Source organism: Macaca nemestrina, chromosome 13 (genome assembly GCF_043159975.1).
Source record: "Macaca nemestrina isolate mMacNem1 chromosome 13, mMacNem.hap1, whole genome shotgun sequence".
NCBI classification, from domain to species: Eukaryota; Metazoa; Chordata; class Mammalia; order Primates; family Cercopithecidae; genus Macaca; species Macaca nemestrina.
Genome location: NC_092137.1, coordinates 71,135,157 through 71,154,507, shown reverse-complemented (window position 1 = coordinate 71,154,507; position 19,351 = coordinate 71,135,157). Strand labels below are relative to the sequence as shown.

The following is a 19,351-nucleotide window of genomic DNA, read 5'->3' as shown; positions in this document are numbered from 1 at the left end:
TCTTTTTTTTAGGTTTTAGAATGAATCTCTGTTTTTGGGGGAGAAAACACAGGTTACCCAATTTATGATAAACTCAGTGTGTTTTCAACAAGGAAATTTTTATTGTTCTATGGGAGCCTAAAGCGAAAGGATTTCCAAGGCTTCCTGAGGAAGAGGCACATAAGCTGGGCCTTGAGAGGTGAGCAGAATTTAGGCAGTGAGTGGGATTGGGGCACAGACGAGGAAAGAGAGAGGCAACAGAAAATGCAGAGGAGTGTGACAGGCCTGAGGCAGCAAGAGAAGTCCAGTCTAGCTGGAGTGTGGTGTGGGGTGAAGCAGGGGGCAGGCAGCTCTTCGGGGGCCTTCAAAGCCAAAGGAGGGGTTTTGGATTTTTATTTGAAGGACAACAAGGAACCACTGAAGTGTTTTAGGCAGATGAGTGACGTGATCCCAATTGTTCGGTTTTTTACTTAGTGTTGAAGAAGTGTGACAAATGATTTGTTACATTTGAAAGCTTAAATGCTTCCAGGAATAACAAGATCTACAGACATGCAATAGAACTATGTCACTGGAAAACATTTGTCACACTTTTGTGGTTCTTCTTTTATCCTGAGCAGCTTTTTGTTTTAGGTATCTTCCTGTATTTTGAATTGACCTTCTCAAGTTAGAAGCAGAACTAACACTTACAACCTTACTTGCAGATAAGTGCAGGCATGAGGTTAGATGCTTTGGGAGGCCCTTTGGGAGGCCAAGGCAGGAGGATCACTTGATGCCAGGAGTTGAAAACCAGCTTAGTCAACCCAGTGGGACCCCGTCTCCACAAAAAATACCAAAAAAATTAGCTGGGTATGGTAGCGTGGACTTGTAATCCTAGCTTTTGGGAGGCTGAGGTGGGAGAATTGCTTGGGCTCAAGAGGTTGAGGCTGCAATGAGCCATGATCACACCACTGCACTCTACCCTGGGCTACAGAGCAAGACCCTGTTTTAATTTTATTTAATATTTATTTATTTATGTATTTATTTATTTTTGAAGTGCAGTCATGTGACCCAGGGACCACCAGTCGGATTCAACCATGCGACACCTTTGATTTGTCCTGGTGGTTTTTCAGAGCTCAGACTAGATTTAGTGCTATCATTCCCAGAACCAGGTCAGTGTTCTTGGAGCATTCCTCCTGCCAGCATAGGCTCTAAAGCTTGACTCTGGTCTTCTGAGATTCCATAATTACTACCTTATGTCTCATTTTAATTTCGAATTTTTTATTTTATTTATTTATTTTTTTAAGAGGAAGTCTTGCTCTCTCTCCCAGTCTGGAGTGCAGTGGCACGATCTCGGCTCACTGCAAGTTCTGCTTCCCGGGTTCACACCGTTTTCCTACCTTGGCCTCCCAAGTAGCTGGGACTACAGGCGCCCACCACCACGCCTGGCTAATTTTTTGTATTTTTAGTAGAGACGGGGTTTCACCACGTTATCCAGGATGGTAATTTCGATTTTTTTTTTGAGACAGGGCCTCCCTTTGCCACCCAGATTGGAGTACAGTGGCACCACCATAGCTCACTGCAGCCTTGAACTTCTGGGTTCAAGGGATCCTCCAGCCTCAGCTGGCTGAGTACCTGGAACCTCAGGTGAGCGCCACCATGCCCAGCTAATTTTTTTTTTTTTTTAGTAGAGATGAGGTCTTGCTATGCTGCCCAGGCTGGTTTCAAACTCCTGAGCTCAGGTGATCCTCCTGCCTCAGCTTCCCAAAGTGCTGGGATTACAGGTGTGAGTTGCCACACCCAGCCATCCCTAATATCTTTTAAAAAATACCTTTTTTAGGCTGGGCTCAGTGGCTCATGCCTGTGTTCACAGAACACAGAACTCAAGGAGAATCTCTTGATCCCAGGAGTTTGAGGTCAGCCTGGGCAACATAGGGAGACCCTGTCTCTACAAAACAAACAAACAAACAAAAACAGAAAAACAAAACAGAACTTAGCTGTGTGTGGTGGCATGTGCCTGTAGTCCTCTCAGGAACTCAAGAGGCTGAGGTGGGAGAATTTCTTGGACCTGGGAGGTCAAGGCTGCAGTGAGCTGCAATCACATCACTGTACTCCCAGCCTGGGCAGTAGAGTGAGACCCTGTCTCTAAAATTTTTTTTTAAACTTTGCATTATAGAATAGTTTTAGCTTTACAGAAAAATTGTGAAGATAATACAGAGAGTTTCTATATACCCACCCTTTCCCATTTCCTCTATTGTTAACATCTTATATTAGTATGGTACATTTGTCACAATTAATGAACCAATGTTTAACTGAAGTCCATACTTTATTCAGATTTCCTTGCTTTTCCCCTAACAGCCTTTTTCTCTCCTAGGATCCCATCCAGAATACCACGTTATATTTAGTCATCATGTCTCCTTGAGATCCTTTTGGCTGTGACATTTTCTCAGACTTTCCTTGTTTTTGATGACCTTGAGGAGCCCACTGGTCAGGTACTTTGTAGATTGTCCCTTAAATGAAATTTGTCTGGTGTTTTTCTCATTATTAGACTGGGGTACCGAGTTTCAGGAGGAAGACCATGGAGATAAAGGGCAATTCTTATCACATCCTATCAAGGGTACATACCATCAATAGAATTCATTACTGTTGGTGTTGACCTTGATCTCCAGGCTCCGATAGTGTTTGCCAAGTTTATTGACTCCAGAGTTACTCTTTTCTCCCTTTTCCTATACTGAACTTTTTGGAAGGAAGTCACTATATGGAGCTCACATTGAAAGAGTAGGAAGTTACGCTCTACTTTTCTCAGACTAGAATATTTACATAAAACATTTGGACATTTTCTGCGCGAGATTTATCTATTTATTTACTTACTCAGACATTCATTTATGTCAGTATGGACTCACAGATATTTCTTTTACACTTTGGGTTATAATCCAGTGCTACTTTATTTGTTTTTGTTTTTGTTTTTCTCAAATTGTTCTGGCTTTGACCATTGGGAGCTCCTTCATTGGTTCCTGTGTCATTTGACATACTTCCATCACTTTTTTTTTTTTTTTTTTTTTTTTGTAACAAAGCATCTCCTTACTTTCTGGTACTACAAGATGCTCCAGGCTTAGCTTGTGTATTTCCTGCCGCAGTTCTAGAGTCAGCCATTTCTCTAATGAGCCCTGGTTTCTTTTTTTTGGAGAATGGTGTTAGAAACCAAAACCTGGGTGCTGTGTGGCTGTTGCTATTAGAACGTCATTGCCTCTCCCAGCTGAGAGAGCTAAGTAATATTTGTGTGTACACTTAATTTTTTTTTGTAAAGATCATTATGCTTGCACCGTGGTGACAGGACTTGAGAGTGGGTAAGAGGAGAGGCAGGGACAACAGTTAGGAGATGGATGGAATAAAAGCCAGGTGAGATGGTGGTTTGCATTCAGGCCTGTAAATGTGATGAATTGTTGTTGCTATATTTTGTGGGGTGTACACTTTGTACTGATGAATACAAGTGCTCACATCATGTCAAGAAGCTGTCCCTACTATTAAATAAAATGGCCTGGATTAAAAAAAAAAAAAAAAAGGAATCAGCCTCTCTCCCTCTCCTGGCTCTGGCCCTCTCTGGTTTGGCTTTAGAGCCAGGTAGACTCTTTCTCTCCCTTCCTTCCTTCCTTCCTTCCTTCCTTCCTTCCTTCCTTCCTTCCTTCCTTCCTTCCTTCCTTCCTTCCTTTCTGCCTCTTTCTTTCTCTCTCTCTCTCTCATTCTCTCCTTCCTTCCTTCCTTCCTTCCTTCCTTCCTTCCTTCCTTCCTTCCTTCCTTCCTTCCTTCCTTCCTTCCTTCTTTCTTTCTTTCTTTCTTTCTTTCTTTCTTTCTTTCTTTCTTTCTTTCTTTCTTTCTTTCTTTCTTTCTTTCTGAGACGGAGTCTTCCTCTGTCATCCAGGCTGTAGTGCAGTGGCGTAATCTCGGCTCACTGCAACCTCCGCCTCCCGGGTTCAAACGATTCTCCTGCCTCAGCCTCCCACGTAGCTGGCATTACAGGCACCCTCCACCACGCCCTGCGAGTTTTTGTATTTTTAATAGAGACAGGGGTTTCATCATGTTGGCCAGGCTGGTCTCGAACTCCTGGCCTCAAGTGATCCACCTGCCTCGGCCTCATAAAGTGCTGGGATTACAGGCGTGAGCAACCACGCCTGGCCAGTTCTGGTATTAATGCCCATTCGTTTTTGTCTGGCCAGAGAACAGAGAGCCTCTCAGTGAAGACATAGCAACCCCCTGGTTTTTCTCACCTGCTGGTAGATGGAGTTCCTGTGGGAAATATAAGAGCTAGGGCCCAGAGGGTGGGTGGGGAGGCCAGGGAAGAACTATGCCCCTCTCCTGGCCCAGACTCTGACCTCCCAGCTGGGCAAGGGATCCGCAGAGTTCTGCCTTCGAGGTTCCCTCAACTCTCAGGCCCCAGGAGGAAATAGGACCTGAGTAGGTCCAGCCTGGGCCTTTCCTGTGTATGGGGAAACATAAACCAAGACAAGCCATTTCTTTTCAGCCACGACCCCTGGCTGTCTGATGGGCCTCTGGGGAGGCACCTCCAGCAGCTCCCATCCCCTTTCCATGTGGTGGAGAAGGAGTTTGGCAGACACCACTGGTTTCAGGCAGAGCTGTTGATAGTCCAGAAATGGATGCCTTCACCCTTCATTCCTGCTGTGCCCTCCCCTCTAAGGTCAGTTTTCATCAAACAGGAGGTAAAAGGCAGCAGATGGTACCTCTGCACTCTACACATTGGGTCCCTATAGTGCGCAGTTCAAAATACACACACAGACACACACACACACACACACACACACACCCCCACCCCATCATGAACTGGGTGTGGGCAACCGCTCCCTTCCTGCCTGCAGATCCCCTGCCCACGGGGCAACTTGCTTGCCGGGTTGACATCAGCCACACATGGCACAGGCTCCTCCTGGGCTGAAGCTGTTTTCCTGGCCCGGCCCCAGAGGAGGCACCTTCCATGTGGCTTCTCCGCCATTGTGGTTGGTCTGCAGTGTTGTTAGTGCAGCTGCGGACCTATGAGAGGCTGACCCCAGGATCTGTGCAGAAGACATGAGAATGGGACATGGGAACGGAGGGTGAAAGTAGCAAAGAAACAACACAACACGGATGGAACAAGTCATTTGCAAGGTTGTAAGTGAGTTTGTTTAAGAGTTGCTATAATGGTGTAATATGTAATTAGACTTCCCAAAGTGAAAGAAAATGTGATTTATTTCAAAACGATTGTGCCCGTTTGAAGTAATGGAGACAAGAGGCAACCAAAGAACAAGAATCTGCTGGTAACCCCAACACTGACTTTTAGAGGGGTTCCTTGACCAGCCATGGGAATATTGGTTCTGTTCAGCTGGTTACCCCTGTGGTGGGGACAGGGACATCAGGCTTGCACAGCTCCATGGCACTGTCCACTGGGTTGCCTCACGCCTTCTCTTCTAATGCTAGGCCCACCCGGTAGCAGGAACCCTCTGAAGCAGTATCTGTTCCTCCTGGAAGGGACAGGGCTCATTGAAAGCTGCACATTGGCCCCAGCCTGCTGCATCAGATTCTTTTCAGTTAGTCTTGAGAACCTGGTCACCTCAGGAGGCATGGATCCAATCAGCTAAAGTTGGGGCCTGCTTGGTATTTTCTGACACTACTTCTGACATGAAATGTGTGCTTTTTCCTGACACCAGCCAATTCTCTGACACCCGCTGGGCATCCAACAATTCAAACAGATTCTGCCACAAAATTCCAGAATTAGCACAGATCTCACAGGGAAAGGCCTCAGTCCCACAAGACTGCCCCCCTTCAGATGCCAGCTACAAGTGAGGTAGTGACCCCCACTTCTGCCTGGTCAACTACAAATTTGGGGGTTCTGGCTAGGCAAGGTGGCTCATGCCTGTAGTCCCAGCACTTTGGGAGGCTGAGGTGGGAGGATCACTTGAAGCCAGGAGTTCCAGACCGGCCTGGGGAATAAAGAGAGATCCCATCTCTACAAAAAAATAAAAATAAAAAAGTAGCCAGGCATGCTGGCACACACGTGTAGTCCCAGTTATGCTGGAGTTATGCTGGATGCGGCAGAGGCTGGGATGATGGGGCTGAGAACTGAGGATCACTTGTGTCCAGGAGTTCAAGGCTGCACTGACCTATGATTGCACCACTGCACTCCAGCCTGAGTGACAGAGGGAGACCCTGTCTCAAACAGAAAATTGAGGAGTTTCTGCAACAACCTCTCGGTTTTCATAATTCACTAGAACAATTTCATAATTCACTAGAACAGTTCACAATTTCATAACAATTCACAATTTCATAACAATTCACAATTTCATAATTCACTAGAACAATTCACAGTACTATACTTACTATTCATTTCTTGTAAAGGACAAAAACAACCTGATGAAGAGGTACACAGGGCAAGGCCCAGTGGGGTCCCAAGTGCAGGAGACTCTGTCTCTGTGGAGTCAGGGCACGACACCCTCCTGGCATGTGGACCACCAATCCCTAAAGCTCCTTGAATCTCATTTTTCAAGAGTCTATATATAGCCCAGACCCCAGGCCGTCTCCTGCACCTGGAGGTCTGGGAGAGTAGAGAATGGGAGTGGGTGGCTGAAAGTCCCAATCTTCTAAAGTCTAATCCCATGTTTGGTCTTTCTGGGACCAGCCTCCAGCCTGAAATTATCTAAGGGTCCACCCTGTGTCACCTCGTTAGCATAAATCCAAGGATAGTCCTAAGGGGCTTATTATGAATAACAAAAGACACTCCTGTCACCCAGAAAACTCTAAGGGTTTTAGGAGTTCCGTGTCAGGAACTGAGATGAAGACCAAACACATTTTTACAGAGTTGTACCTTGGTATTTGCGGGGGATTGGTTCCAGGACCCCCACGGGTACCAAAGTCCACAGATGTTCAAGTCCTTTGTACAAAATCGTGTGGTATTTTTATATAACCTCCACACATCCTCCTGTATACTATAATTCAGTTGTGAGGCCCCAAGTGGCTGGCCACCCCGCCTCCTCCTTTGACCTGCAAATATCGGCTGACCTGGCCCCTCCTTTACCTGACTCCTTTTACTTAAGAGGTTCTGGGGCTAGAATTAAAGGTCAGCCATAGTCATAAGGATGTTTTCTATGCAAAGCTGAGACCCGCTTCCTAGGTGGCCAGTCCCAGCCTCCAGAGAAGAAGAGGCGTGTTTGGGGTTATGCTGGATGCGGCAGAGGTTGGGATGATGGGGCTGAGAACTGATGGGAAAGTGCTAATGGGAAGAGGAAGAAAATAGAGCAGATGGGTGTCTGGGAGCCTCTAGGGGAGGGGCCCACTGGGGCGGGTTTCTGCAGTCAGGCGGGGAGGGAGGAAGAGCTGGGAGGGTGGTCAGGACCTCTGTCAAGAGCATAGAAGTGTGGGTGTCTTAGCTTTGCTTCCACTGCCATTGGTCTGCGGGACGGCCCTTCCAGGAGCCAGTGGCTGGGAGCAGTGCTGGAGGATCAAGGAAGCAGAGATGGATGGTGAGGCAGTCCGCTTCTGCACAGATAACCAGTGTGTCTCCTTGCACCCCCGAGGTGAGAAAACTGGGGCCCCAGCTCATGCGCAGTGAGGGATTAGCCTGCCTGTCCTTTGGCCCTCTGCCATAAGGCAGCTTATTGCTGTCTTATTGCTCTCCCCAGACCCTTGTCCTTGGGGATGCAGACCTGTCAAGAGAAAGGGGATGAACTTTGAATTCAGAATCCTGGCTCTGCACACTGAGCCGGTCCTGTGAGGCCTCCCTCCCTTCCTTTCTTGTTTCATTTAAACTACACTTTTGTTGCTCTGTGCCCTGTGCCAGGTTCTGTGCCTTGTGCACCACCAAAGCCTCCTTGAGATTTGGAGAGCAGTGGTCTCGGTCTCAGAGCCCCTTGCCTCTATGTTGCTACCATGCCCACACCTCGTTCTGGTGAACAGTCCAGAGTGTTTCATCTTTCTTCTCCATAACCACTTGCATGATAAGCATGGCAGGGGTTCTCATCCCCATTAGACAACCCAGGAAATGGAACCAGATAGTCTGACTCTGTCTCAGCCTGCACAGCACCCTCTCACCTTGGACACTGGCTTCTCCCCTACAGGGGTGGACTCTGTGGCAACGGCTTCTGCAGCCCCCAAGATACTAAGGCTCATTCAGGCTACCCCGGCATTTATGGCTGTGACCTTGGTCTTCTCTCTTGTGACTCTCTTTGTAGTGGGTAAGCCCGCAGGTGACCCAAATCTCACTGACTCTCTCTCCTTTCAGCACAAAGTTCTAAGGGCCCCAGATGCACCTCTCTAGGCCTCTCTGCTCCCAGAAAGATCATTCTACCTCCAGCTCCAGGCCCAAGCCACAGCTTTTCTGGGACCAGATAGAGGCCACTGTCCAAGAGGGAGCATCCCAAGAACTGAGGTTCATGAGGGAGGGTCTTTGCTGCTATTTTCCCGGTTCTGGAACCCTACTTGTGTATGGGACAGTGTATCCTCCCAGTCTCAGGGCTGGGGATTTGCTGACCTGGGAAAATGGAATGTCTCAGTTCAACAGCACACAAGACCTGTGCCGAAGCCTGTGCAAGCCATGATTCTGGGAGACAACATTACTGGGCATTTACCTTTTGAACCCAACAGCGAGTAGCCACAGTGGGGGTGGGGTGCGGAGGGAGCCGGGACCTTCAGATGCTCAGACCCTAGGATGAACTTCTCCCCCAGTACCACCAGACCACTGAATGGGTTCCACCATCCTCATAGAAAGAGATAATTTTTTAAAAACACAGTTTTATTGCGGTCTAATGGTGTACATATTTAAAGCATACAATCTGATAAGTTTTGATATATGTATGTGCCCCCAAAACCATCACCACAATCATCATCACATAGTCATCCTCCTCACCCCAGAGTTTCCTTGTGGCTCTCTGTAATTCCTTCCTCTCCGTTCCTCCCCTCATCCCTGGGCAGCCACAGATCTACATGCTGTAACTACAGATTAGTTTGCTTTTTCTAGCGTTTTATAGAAAAGGGATCATAGAGTATGTACTCTTTGTTCTTTACTAGTCATGTAATTTGCAAATATTTTCTCTCAGTCTGTCTTTTCATTCTGACTTGTCTTTTCATTCTCTTAAGATTTTAATTTTGATAAAGTCTAATTTATCATTTTATTTCTGTTATGGATTATTCTCATGGTCTCATATGTGAGAAATCTGCCTAATCCAAGGCCACAAAGATGTTCTCCTTTGTTTCTGGAAATTGTAAAGTTTTTAGTATTACATTTAGGTCTCTGCCTCATTTGAGTTAATTATTGTATAATGGTGTGAAACGGATTGTTCCAGCACCATTTGTTGAAAAAGTTATCTTTCTCCATGAGTTGCCTTTGCACCTTGGTTGAAAATCAATTGTCCATATGTGTGGGGGTCTACTTCTGGATTCTCCATTCTGTTACATTGATTTATTTGTCTATCTTTACAAAGCAGAATCTTTGACTGAACTTCCAGTACCTTGAAAGGTCTCTTCTCTTACCTTAGCACAGTGACTGAGGTCTCACACATTTACATAGGCAGTGCATGAGAAATAGAGAATGGATGCTCCAGAAAGGGTCCCTGCCAACTTGAGTTTTTCTCCCTATTCCTGAGGGGAGATTGGAATCAGAAGGGGATCATGGATGTATGAGATTAGGTCCTAGTTCGTGAGGTCAATAAAGGATACCAGCAGGACCAGAGGTAGATGCACATGAGGTTGGTGGGAAAGACCTTGCAGATTAAAGGAGGCTGCAGAGTGTCCTTCAATGACCCCAGCACAAGGCTTTTTACTCAGGTTTCCGGTATCCTCAAACTGTTCTGTAGGGACCCTTGCCCTGTGCAACACTGGGGGTGCTGGCTCTTTAAAAGGCCATTTCAGCTGAGGTCCAGTGTTAGTCACCTGGAGGGCATGGCATGCCTCTATCATAACCCTGTGGGTTGAACAGGGTACTTCCTCCAAGTGCAACTATTTTGTTTTGTTTTTGTTTCTTTCCTTTGTGTTTTCTTCTCCATGGAATTCGCCGTCATAAAACTTATGTTTGCAGTGGTTTTTAGCATGTAACAATGGTGAATCAAGAGCCTCTATACTTGGTGTACAAATATAATGTAGGACTAACCACAGGCTTTATTCATATCTATTTTCTTTCCCATAACAACCCATCTATGGTCAAATTTCAATAAAATTAAACTTCAACAGCTCTAAATGATATAATCGGTTACTTTCAAGTTGAGCAATTATAATGACAAAATAATCCAAGCCTTACCAGCATGACTCCTGGTGGCAGCTGGCTTACAGCAGGCAAGCATTTCAATCCTTCTGACCCCATCATTTGTGTGTAACAGTTAATTAGATCTTTGTTTCTTGGCGCACATTCTCAGGTGGACCATCCCCAGGGTCTGGGTGGCTGTGTGACCAGCAGGGTGCTTGGCGGAGCTGTGCAGTACCCATTTCACTTGGAAATGTTAAGAACACTCTGGTTGGCCCATACAACGCTACCCTACATAATGGGCCTCTTTGGCTGCCTTCTTCACTTCCTCCCTCCAGATCATCACCACTTTGGCAGGGAGGCAGAAATGCAAGAGCTTATCCAGATATTGAAAGGCCACATGGAGAATTCCAGCGCCTGGGTAGCAGAGATCCAGATGTTGAGGTGCAGAGTGGACAATGTCAATTTGCAGCTCCAGCTGCTCGATGATCATCTGGGAAACACCAGTGCTGACATCCAGATGGTAAAAGGAGTTCTAAAGGATGCCACTACACTGAGTTTGCAGACCCAGATGTTAAGGAGTTCCCTGGAGGGAACCAATGCTGAGATCCAGAGGCGCAAGGGAGGCCTGGAAAAGGCAGATGCTTTAACTTTCCAGACCCAGAATTTCTTAAAAAGCAGTTTAGAAAACACCAGCATTGAGCTCCACATGCTAAGCAGAGGCTTAGAAAATGCAAACTCTGAAATTCAGATGTTGAATGCCAGTTTGGAAATGGCAAATGCCCAGGCTCGGTTAGCCAATAGCAGTTTAAAGAACGCTAATGCTGAGATCCATGTTTTGAGAGGCCATCTAGATAGGGTCAATGACTTGAGGACCCAGAGCCAGGTTTTAAGAAGTAGTTTGGAAGGAGCCAATGCTGAGATCCAGGGACTAAAGGAAAATCTGCAGAATACAAATGCTTTAAACTCCCAGACCCAGGCCTTTATAAAAGGCAGTTTCGACAACACCAGTGCTGAGATCCAGTTCCTAAGAGGTCATTTGGAAAGGGCTGGTGATGAAATTCACATGTTAAAAAGGGATTTGGAAACGGTCACAGCCCAGACCCAAAAAGCAAATGGCCGTCTGGACCAGACAGATGCTCAGATTCAGGTATTCAAAGCAGAGATGGAAAATGCCAATACCTTAAATGCCCAGATTAGGGTTTTAAATGGTCATAAGAAGAATGCCAGCAGAGAGATGCAGACCCTAAAACAAGAAATGAAGAATGCTTCGGCTTTAACTTCCCAGACCCAGATGTTAGACAGCAATCTGCAGAAGGCCAGTGCTGAGATCCTGAGGTTAAGAGGGGATCTAGAGAACACCAAAGCTCTAACCATGGAAATCCAGCAGGAGCAGAGTCGCCTGAAGACCCTCCACAAGGTTGTTGCTTCACAGGAACAGCTACAAAGAATCCAAAGTAAGTGGGAGTGGAGAGTCCCGCTGGGAAGGGCACAGTCTCTTGAGAGGGTAGAGTCTCCTGCCTCATCAGCCTCTTTTCTACTGCAACATGCATCTCCCGGACCAAATCCAAGGAAATGGGCCCGAAGAGCCTGGGCAGTGGTGGAGATGGTGTGCAGTGGGAAGTTCCTGCTCTCATGTTGCTTATAACCTGGTCACAGTGACCAAATGAACATGGGAAACCAACTGTAAATGGTGCACGTGTGTGATAAGGACAGCATGGGCTAGCGGGCCACACAGCCTTATTTCCGACTTCCCGCTATCCCAAATGGTATGATCTTGAGCATGTTACTTACCTTCTCTGAGCTACACTTTTCTCATCTGCAAGGGGGAGACAATAATATTTGCATCACAGTGAGGATCCAATGAGGTCACACATGTAAGGCCTTTAACAAAGTACCCAGCATTCGTGCCCTCACCTGATTCTTTATTGAGGCCCTGTGATGTGCTGGGTAAAAAAGTGAATAAGGTGTAATAGGTACCCTTGAGAAGCTTACAGGCTAGTAGTACAGACATGCATGAAAGACACACAGACAGGTGTAAGACTGATAGGTTAAAAGCAGGTACTGAGAACTGGGGTTGGGGGCAGAACAAAAAGAAAGGAAAAGGAATCTTCTAGGGGGAGGGAAGAGATCTGTGGGGAAAGGATCAAAAGACGCTTTGTGAGAAGATGGCTCTTGAACTTCGTCCTGAAGGAATAATAGGTGTTTGCCAAGCAAATAGGGTAATAGAGCAGTAGGTTTACAGGCATGGAGACACAAAATCATGAGGTTCTGGAAACTTCAGCCAGTTCTGTTTGACTGGCCTATGGACAAGAGGGCAGCTGAGAGACAGAAGGGAGTGTTTGGGGCAGCCACTGAAGAAATGGGGGCTGACAAATGAGGGCTTGGTGGGCAGCAGTGACGTTCCACTTTCCTGCTTTGCCTGGTTCCTGGTCTGGGGTCAGAGGCCCCCTTCTTCACACCTCTGCTGGCGCCCCAATGTGCTTATTCCTCCCAGCTCTCACTGCTGCTTTAGGTGAGACCAGTGTTTCTCCACTTTGGGGCCCCCTGGAATCGCCCAAGGAGCTTTGAAAATACTGATACCTGGGGACCCACCTCCAGAACTCTGATTTTTTTTTTGGTGAGGGTATCTGGCATCAGGATTTTTTTTTAACTCCCTAGTTCTCACATCTCGGCTGAGAACCATTAGCTTAATTTTTTTTTCTTAAAGGGCAAAGAAATATATATCTTAGGCTTTGGGGCTGTACAGTCTCTGTTACAACTTTTCAACTCTGTTCAGAATTATAAAGCAAAAGAAAAAGACAGTAAACTAATGAGAACGGCTATGCTCCAATAAACTTTATTAAAAAGACACTGCTGACAGGTTGGAGTTTGCCAGTTGTTGGTTTAGACGACTAGTTCTGGGCATCAGAACCACCAGAGGGCTTGCTGAAGCAGATTATTAAAACATAATTTTGGATTCAGGAGGGCTTTGGTGATCCTGAAAATTTGCATTTCTACCACGTTGTCAGGTGATGCTGATGGTCTGGGACCACACTTCTCCAGCCCCTGATTTACACCCATCTCTTACCGGGATTTTCGCCATTGTGTTATCATTGGTGTTTCTGGCCTGATCAAGAGTGCCTTCTTCTGGTTCAGCTTCCACCAGGTTGACATTTTTCCAGTGCAAATCTGGACATATTACCATCCTTCTCAAAACCTTGCAGTGCTTCCCATTGCTCATAGGGGAAAAAAAATCCAAACTCTTTTACATGGGATGTACCATTTAGTGTTGGTGAACCTGTCCAAATTCATCGCTCACCCATCCTTTATGTCCCGAGAATACCAAGTAGCTTGAATAGATCAGGCCATGCCAGGCTGTTACAGACCTTTATGCCTTTGTGCTGATGCTTTTCCCAGCCTGGGGTGCTCTCCTTGACACTGAACACCTGGAAAACTCTTCCTCAGTCATTTAAGATTCAGCTCCAGGCTGGGCACAGTGGCTCACACCTGTAATCCCAGCACTTTGGGAGGCCAAGGCAGGGGGATCACCTGTGGCCAGGAGTTTGAGAGCAGCCTGGCCAACGTGGCAAAATCCCATCTCTACTAAAAAACACAAACACAGAGCCAGGCACGGTGGTGGGCACCTGTAATCCCAGCCACTCAGGAGGCTGAGGCAGGAGAATCGCTTGAACCCGGGAGGCAGAAGTTGCAGTGAGCTGAGATCGTGCCATTGCACTCCAGCCGGGGCATCCATAGCAAAACTCTGTCTCAAAAAACAAAAAAATACTCAGCTCCAGTAACAGCTCATCCAGGGTGTCCTTCATAAGCCCCACCTCCTGCTCAGATGAAACAGACCATACCTTCTTCCATGACTATTCTACTGTGCATGTGTTTTTTAATCAATGCATCTTCAACACCTTTTCTCCATCTGTCTCATTTACTAGACTCTAAGTTCCTTAAGGGCATCAATCATGTCTGATTGATCTTTGTACAGTGTGGCAGTGGCTAGCTCGAAGAAGTTAAGGAACGTTGCACAATGCACGTTGAACGAAAGAACAATTTGGTGATTAATTGAACTTGTGTGGTACCATTTCAAACAGCTGTGGCATAGATGATGTCAAAGAGCAGGCTGTTGTGGCAAGGAGGGATGAAAGAGCTGACAGAATCGGGGCTTGTGCTTACAGGATGAGCTGTAAGAGTTTGAAAAATGGAAGACCAGGCAGACCAGGTGATGACCAGGTCCCAGGATGGCCATGGGTGTGGCAGTGGAAGTGGATGGAGATGAAGACAAGGAAATGAGTAAGGCTATGGGATAGCTGTAAAATCCCCAGGGAATATGGCAGGAGTTGGGGTGGAGAGGACTGTCAGGTGGTAGCAATGAGTTGGGAGAGAGGGCAGTATAGCCAGGAAGTAGGTATCTGGAAAAGAGAGCTGCCTGAGCCTCCCAGGAGGGCCCAAGCCAGGTGTCTTGAGCACTGCTTCCTGGAGTGCTGGGTAGTGAGACGGCAGTGCAGCCCCCCAGGCCTTGCTCCTGGAGCACTGGGCATCAAGAATTGCATGAGCTTGTGAACCTCAGTGGGCAGGCCCCAGAGAGGTCAGAAAAGTTCCCTCTGAGACCCCCACCAGCAGCTCCTGGTTCTCTTTTCTCCCCAGTCTTTGCTCCAGGTCAACTTCTCCAGATGGTCCTGCAAGCCTGGAAGTTCAATGGTGGAAGCTTATATTATTTTTCTCATGTCAAGAAGTCTTGGCATGAGGCTGAGCAGTTCTGTGTGTCCCAGGGAGCCCACCTGGCATCTGTGGCCTCCAAGGAGGAGCATATCAGAGCTACGAGCATTATTGGTGGAATTGGTGTGGAATAAGGGACTGTGGTGTTTTGGCCTTCCTGCTCTCAGCGGGTATGACAGAGACCTCCATGTCTCCTCTGCCAGGCAGGGAGCAAATATTGATTGAGTTCTGATGAGCACATGCACTGGAGGTAGAACCACTGATGGCAAACCTCCATGTCTTCCATGAATGAGGGAGATACCAGAGGTCAAGAGACATCAGCAGGAAGGAAGGCCAAGGGCATCAGGTGATGCCCTTAAGTGCTAGGAGCACATTTCCCTTCTCATGCATTTAGTTTTCCCTCAGGCTTGCTTCCAGTCACCTTTTTTTTGGAGACAGTGTCTCTTTCTGTCATCCAGGGTGGAGTGCAGTAGCCTAATCATGGCTCACTGCAACCTTGACCTCCTTGCTCAAGCGATCCTCCCACCTCAGACCTCTGAGTAGCTCAGCTCCCCTGAGTAGCTGTGACTACAGGCGCACACCACCACATCCGGCTATTTTTTGGGAGTATTTTTTTGTAGAGATGGGGTATCGCCATGTTGCCCAGGCTGGTCTCAAACTCACGGGCTCAAGTTATTCACCCACGTGGGCCTCCCAAAGTGCTGGGAGTGAGCCACTGCATCTGGCCTGTCTTGATTTTAATGTCAGTTAATCCAGCTGCTTTAGAGGGCCCATGAACAGGAGACCCAGGCTTCTTGGGAAGACCAGGCACACAACTCTGAGTCTGAGGACCACCAAATGCAATACTGTCCCAGGTGGCTCATCTGTCGTGGTCCTTATTAGAACTTGCCAGGATTACTAACAAAGAACCACAGTGTTTGTGGTCCAATTTGACTTGCAGAACTGCCCACCCCCTGTGGCTCTCCTGAGACCACTGTTACTGATCTGAAAAAGAACATGCAACTTTGTAAACCACATCTTCTTAACAAGCTATGGGAGGCGCTGGCCCTATGGTCACGGCAGAGGGGATGGCAGCGCTGAGGCAGAACAGGCAGGGCACCAAGGCACAGGATATCTAGAATTGGCCTGATGAATCCTTTGATGAAGTGGACAATACACTAGCTGCTCAACAGTATATTTAACAGAACATAAGAGCAGATTACTCCAATATTGACAAAATTCTTGAAGCACCTAATGGCCAAGATGAATGTGTATGGAAGTATGAACATTTAAGGCAATTGTGCCTTGAGCTAATTTGACTTGCTGTCAAACTTCAGAGTGAATGCCATCCAGATACTTGTACTCAAATGACAGCAACTGAATAGTGGATTTTTCTTTGTGCAGCTCATAAAACTCCAAAAGAGTGTCCTGCTGTAGACTATACTAGACACACACTTAATGGTGCTGCATGTCTTCTGAAGAGCAATAAATATTTTTCCAGCAGGGTTAGCATAAAGAAATCATCTGTAGTGAAACCAAAATCAGTATGCCGTGAGATTTACAGAATATTTTCACATGTTTATTTCCCATCATCAGCAGATGTTTAATGAATATGAAAATTAAGCATTTTTGTGTCATCAGTTTATTAAATATGTGATGAAATATAATTTGATGTCCAAGGATAACCTGATTGTACCAATTTTAGAAGAGGAAGTACAGAATTCAAGTTCTGGGGAAAGTGAAGCATGAAGGAAATCATATGGAAAAATGTACTGACCACATAATTAACATTAGTTATGTACTGTATATATCATTTTAGACACATCAATCATGTATCCATATTATAGTTTCTTTGTTTAGTATAGGTTTTTGTATCCTGTGTTTGCCTTTTAAAATGGGAAATACTTTTTTTTTTTTTTTTTTTGAGACAGAGTCTTGCTCTGTTGCCCAGGCTGGAGTGCAATGGTGCGATCTTGGCTCACTGCAACCTCCACCTCCCGGGTTCAAGTGATTATCCTGCCTCAGCTTCCCTGGTAGCTGGGGTTACAGGTAACTGCCATCATGCCCTGCTAATTTTTGTATTTTTAGTAGAGAAGGGGTTTCACCATGCTGGCCAAGCTGCTCTCTAACTCCTGACCTTGGGCGATCCACCCACCTTGGCCTCCCAAAGTGCTGGGATTACAGGAAGGAGACACTGCGCCCGGCCTAAAATGAGAAATACTTTTTAAGTTATTCATAAGCTGTATATTCACCAGTGTGGCACTCATGGTTTTTAAATAAGATTAGTATTATCTGTTTATAATGCCTGTTAATAAAAGAATTTACAGTTTGGTAACATTGCTGCTAAACAATCATTGGATCACAATCCTCATCAAACAAACCCATCTATACAAAAAAAAAAAATGAGTGAGAGCTTGATGTTTCACATAAGCCATTTACTAAAGAAGTAGAAATGTTTTCCTTTGGTTTTACCCTGAATTTAGCTATCTTTAAAAATTCTATAGTACATAGTTTTATCTTACCTCTTAACTTTCTCCAAATGAGATAAAAGTGTTTTAAAATTCTGTTTACAGTTTTTGATATGCATATATAATTATGTGTACATCTATAAGCAGGTTCTCCAGGTGGCCTGGAGAACTGGCTCCACACACACAAGGCAAACAATGACACTGCCTTTTCTCTGCAGGCATTTCTGGTAGAGGTCACAGGTAAAGCGTACTACTGGATCGGTCTCACTGACAGGGGCACAGAGGGCTCCTGGTGCTGGACAGACGGGACACCATTCAACGTCGCCCAGAACAAAACGTGAGTCTAGCCACCATCTGGCACTGTCCTGGGCACTGTCTTTGGTGGGCCTAGCTACACACTGTGTGTCCCTTCCCAGTAAGTGGTAGTGTTGTGTGTATATGTGTGTGTGATGTGTGTGATGTGTATGTGGTGTATGTGTGGTGTGTGTGCCATGTATGTGGCATGTGTAATGCATGTGGTATGCGAGGTATGTGTGTGTTATGTATGTGATGTGTGTGTGTTTGGACACACAGGCATGGTCATCGCTCTTACCTGGACTCCTACATAGAGGGTCATTAGGAAAAGACAGGTCCTGAGGCTGGCATGCAGCCAATGAGTAGGTCTTTCTGTTTTTTTCTCCCTACCCTACTCAGGCCTGGTTCCAAGGGATCCTGCCCCCTCAGAAGGCATATTAGTGTGAATTCTGGGGTGGGAGCTTGCAGCTTCATAGACACCCCTCCCTGTCCCTGGATCCTCAGTAACTAAGGGCAACCTGAGCACAGACACCCTCAGGGTACTCCTTCTCCCAGCCCTGTCCCCATCCTAGGACCACTAGCGGATGAAGGACCCATCTCATGTCAGTTCCCTAGACCCATCACACGTCAGCTTCCTAAGCCACAGCATGGGGAAGGGACGTTTCCTTCATCCAACAGAATAAACCCCGTTGTCTCCAGGTTTTGGGAAAGGAATCGGCCTGACAACTGGCAGCACAAGAATGGGCAGACTGAAGACTGTGTCCACATTCAGTAGAAGTGGAATGACATGACCTGTGACACCCCCTATCAGTGGGTGTGCAAGAAGCCCATGGGCCATGGTGTGGCCTGAGGGCAGGCCAGAGCTGAGGGGCTGCTCCTGCCCGCCAATACTGACCCTCCTCCTCCTGGATGCCTTCGGAGCCTCTGAGCTCTACTTGTTCTCTGGGGCCTTCCGTTGGCCTTGCGGACTTCCTGCCTTGTTCTTTGATTTAGCCCTTTCGAACATGCTTACCTTGAGTGACTGGTGACATCAGTGGCTTCTCAAGGGAAGAGCCTTGCTGTGCCCCTGTAGCCCCTCAGCACCCAGCACAGGCCGGCCTGTCAGACAGCAGGTCCTCAATAAATACTTGCTGAATCAACAAAAGCTTTGTGCTTGCTTGTCCCTTGTGGCGGCCACTACACTCTCTCCTCCCTGGATTGGTTCTCCTTCCCTCTGTCTCAAAACAAGCACACTTTTATTAAGGGCTTTATAGCTAGCAACTTTTTGCTAGTTTGTTGAAAACAGCAGAGGTTGAACACAAACTACAGGGACTTCATAGGAGTACAAAGTCCTAGCAGTCCTAGCTCTGTCGCCCAGGCTGGAGTGCAGTGGTGCCATCTCGGCACACTGCAACCTCTGCTTCCCAGGTTCAAACAATTTTCCTGCCTCAGCCTCCTGAGTAGCTGGGACTATAGGGACATGCCACTATGCCTGGCTAATTGTTTTATTTTTAGTAGAGATGGGGTTTCACCATGTTGGCCAGGCTGGTCTCAAACTCCTGACCTCAAGTGATCCACCTGCCTCGGCCTCCCAAAGTGATGAGATTACAGGCATGAGCCACCACACCCCGCCTATTTTTTTCTTTAAAAAAAAAGTAAAATATATATATATTTTTAGAGACAGGGTCTTGCTCTGTCGTCCAGGCTGGAGTACAGTGGAAAGAAAGAGTGAGGGGCACATTTTGACTGATTTTTC

General features: G+C 46.7%; 1 protein-coding gene and 1 pseudogene across 1 annotated transcript; both read left to right on the top strand.

Annotated features, from left to right (window-relative positions):
* Positions 1-7,312: 7,312 nt before the first annotated feature.
* On the top strand, positions 7,313-18,277 carry LOC105465227 (C-type lectin domain family 4 member F). Its single transcript, XM_071076886.1, has 7 exons — positions 7,313-7,511; positions 8,052-8,168; positions 8,487-8,576; positions 10,507-11,625; positions 14,816-14,963; positions 17,537-17,659; positions 18,016-18,277. Exons 1-7 carry the CDS (start codon positions 7,451-7,453, stop codon positions 18,125-18,127), a joined length of 1,770 nt encoding a protein of 589 aa, XP_070932987.1. The 5' UTR covers positions 7,313-7,450; the 3' UTR covers positions 18,128-18,277.
* LOC105465226 (MOB-like protein phocein pseudogene) lies at positions 15,576-16,763 on the top strand (annotated as a pseudogene).
* Positions 18,278-19,351: the final 1,074 nt, after the last annotated feature.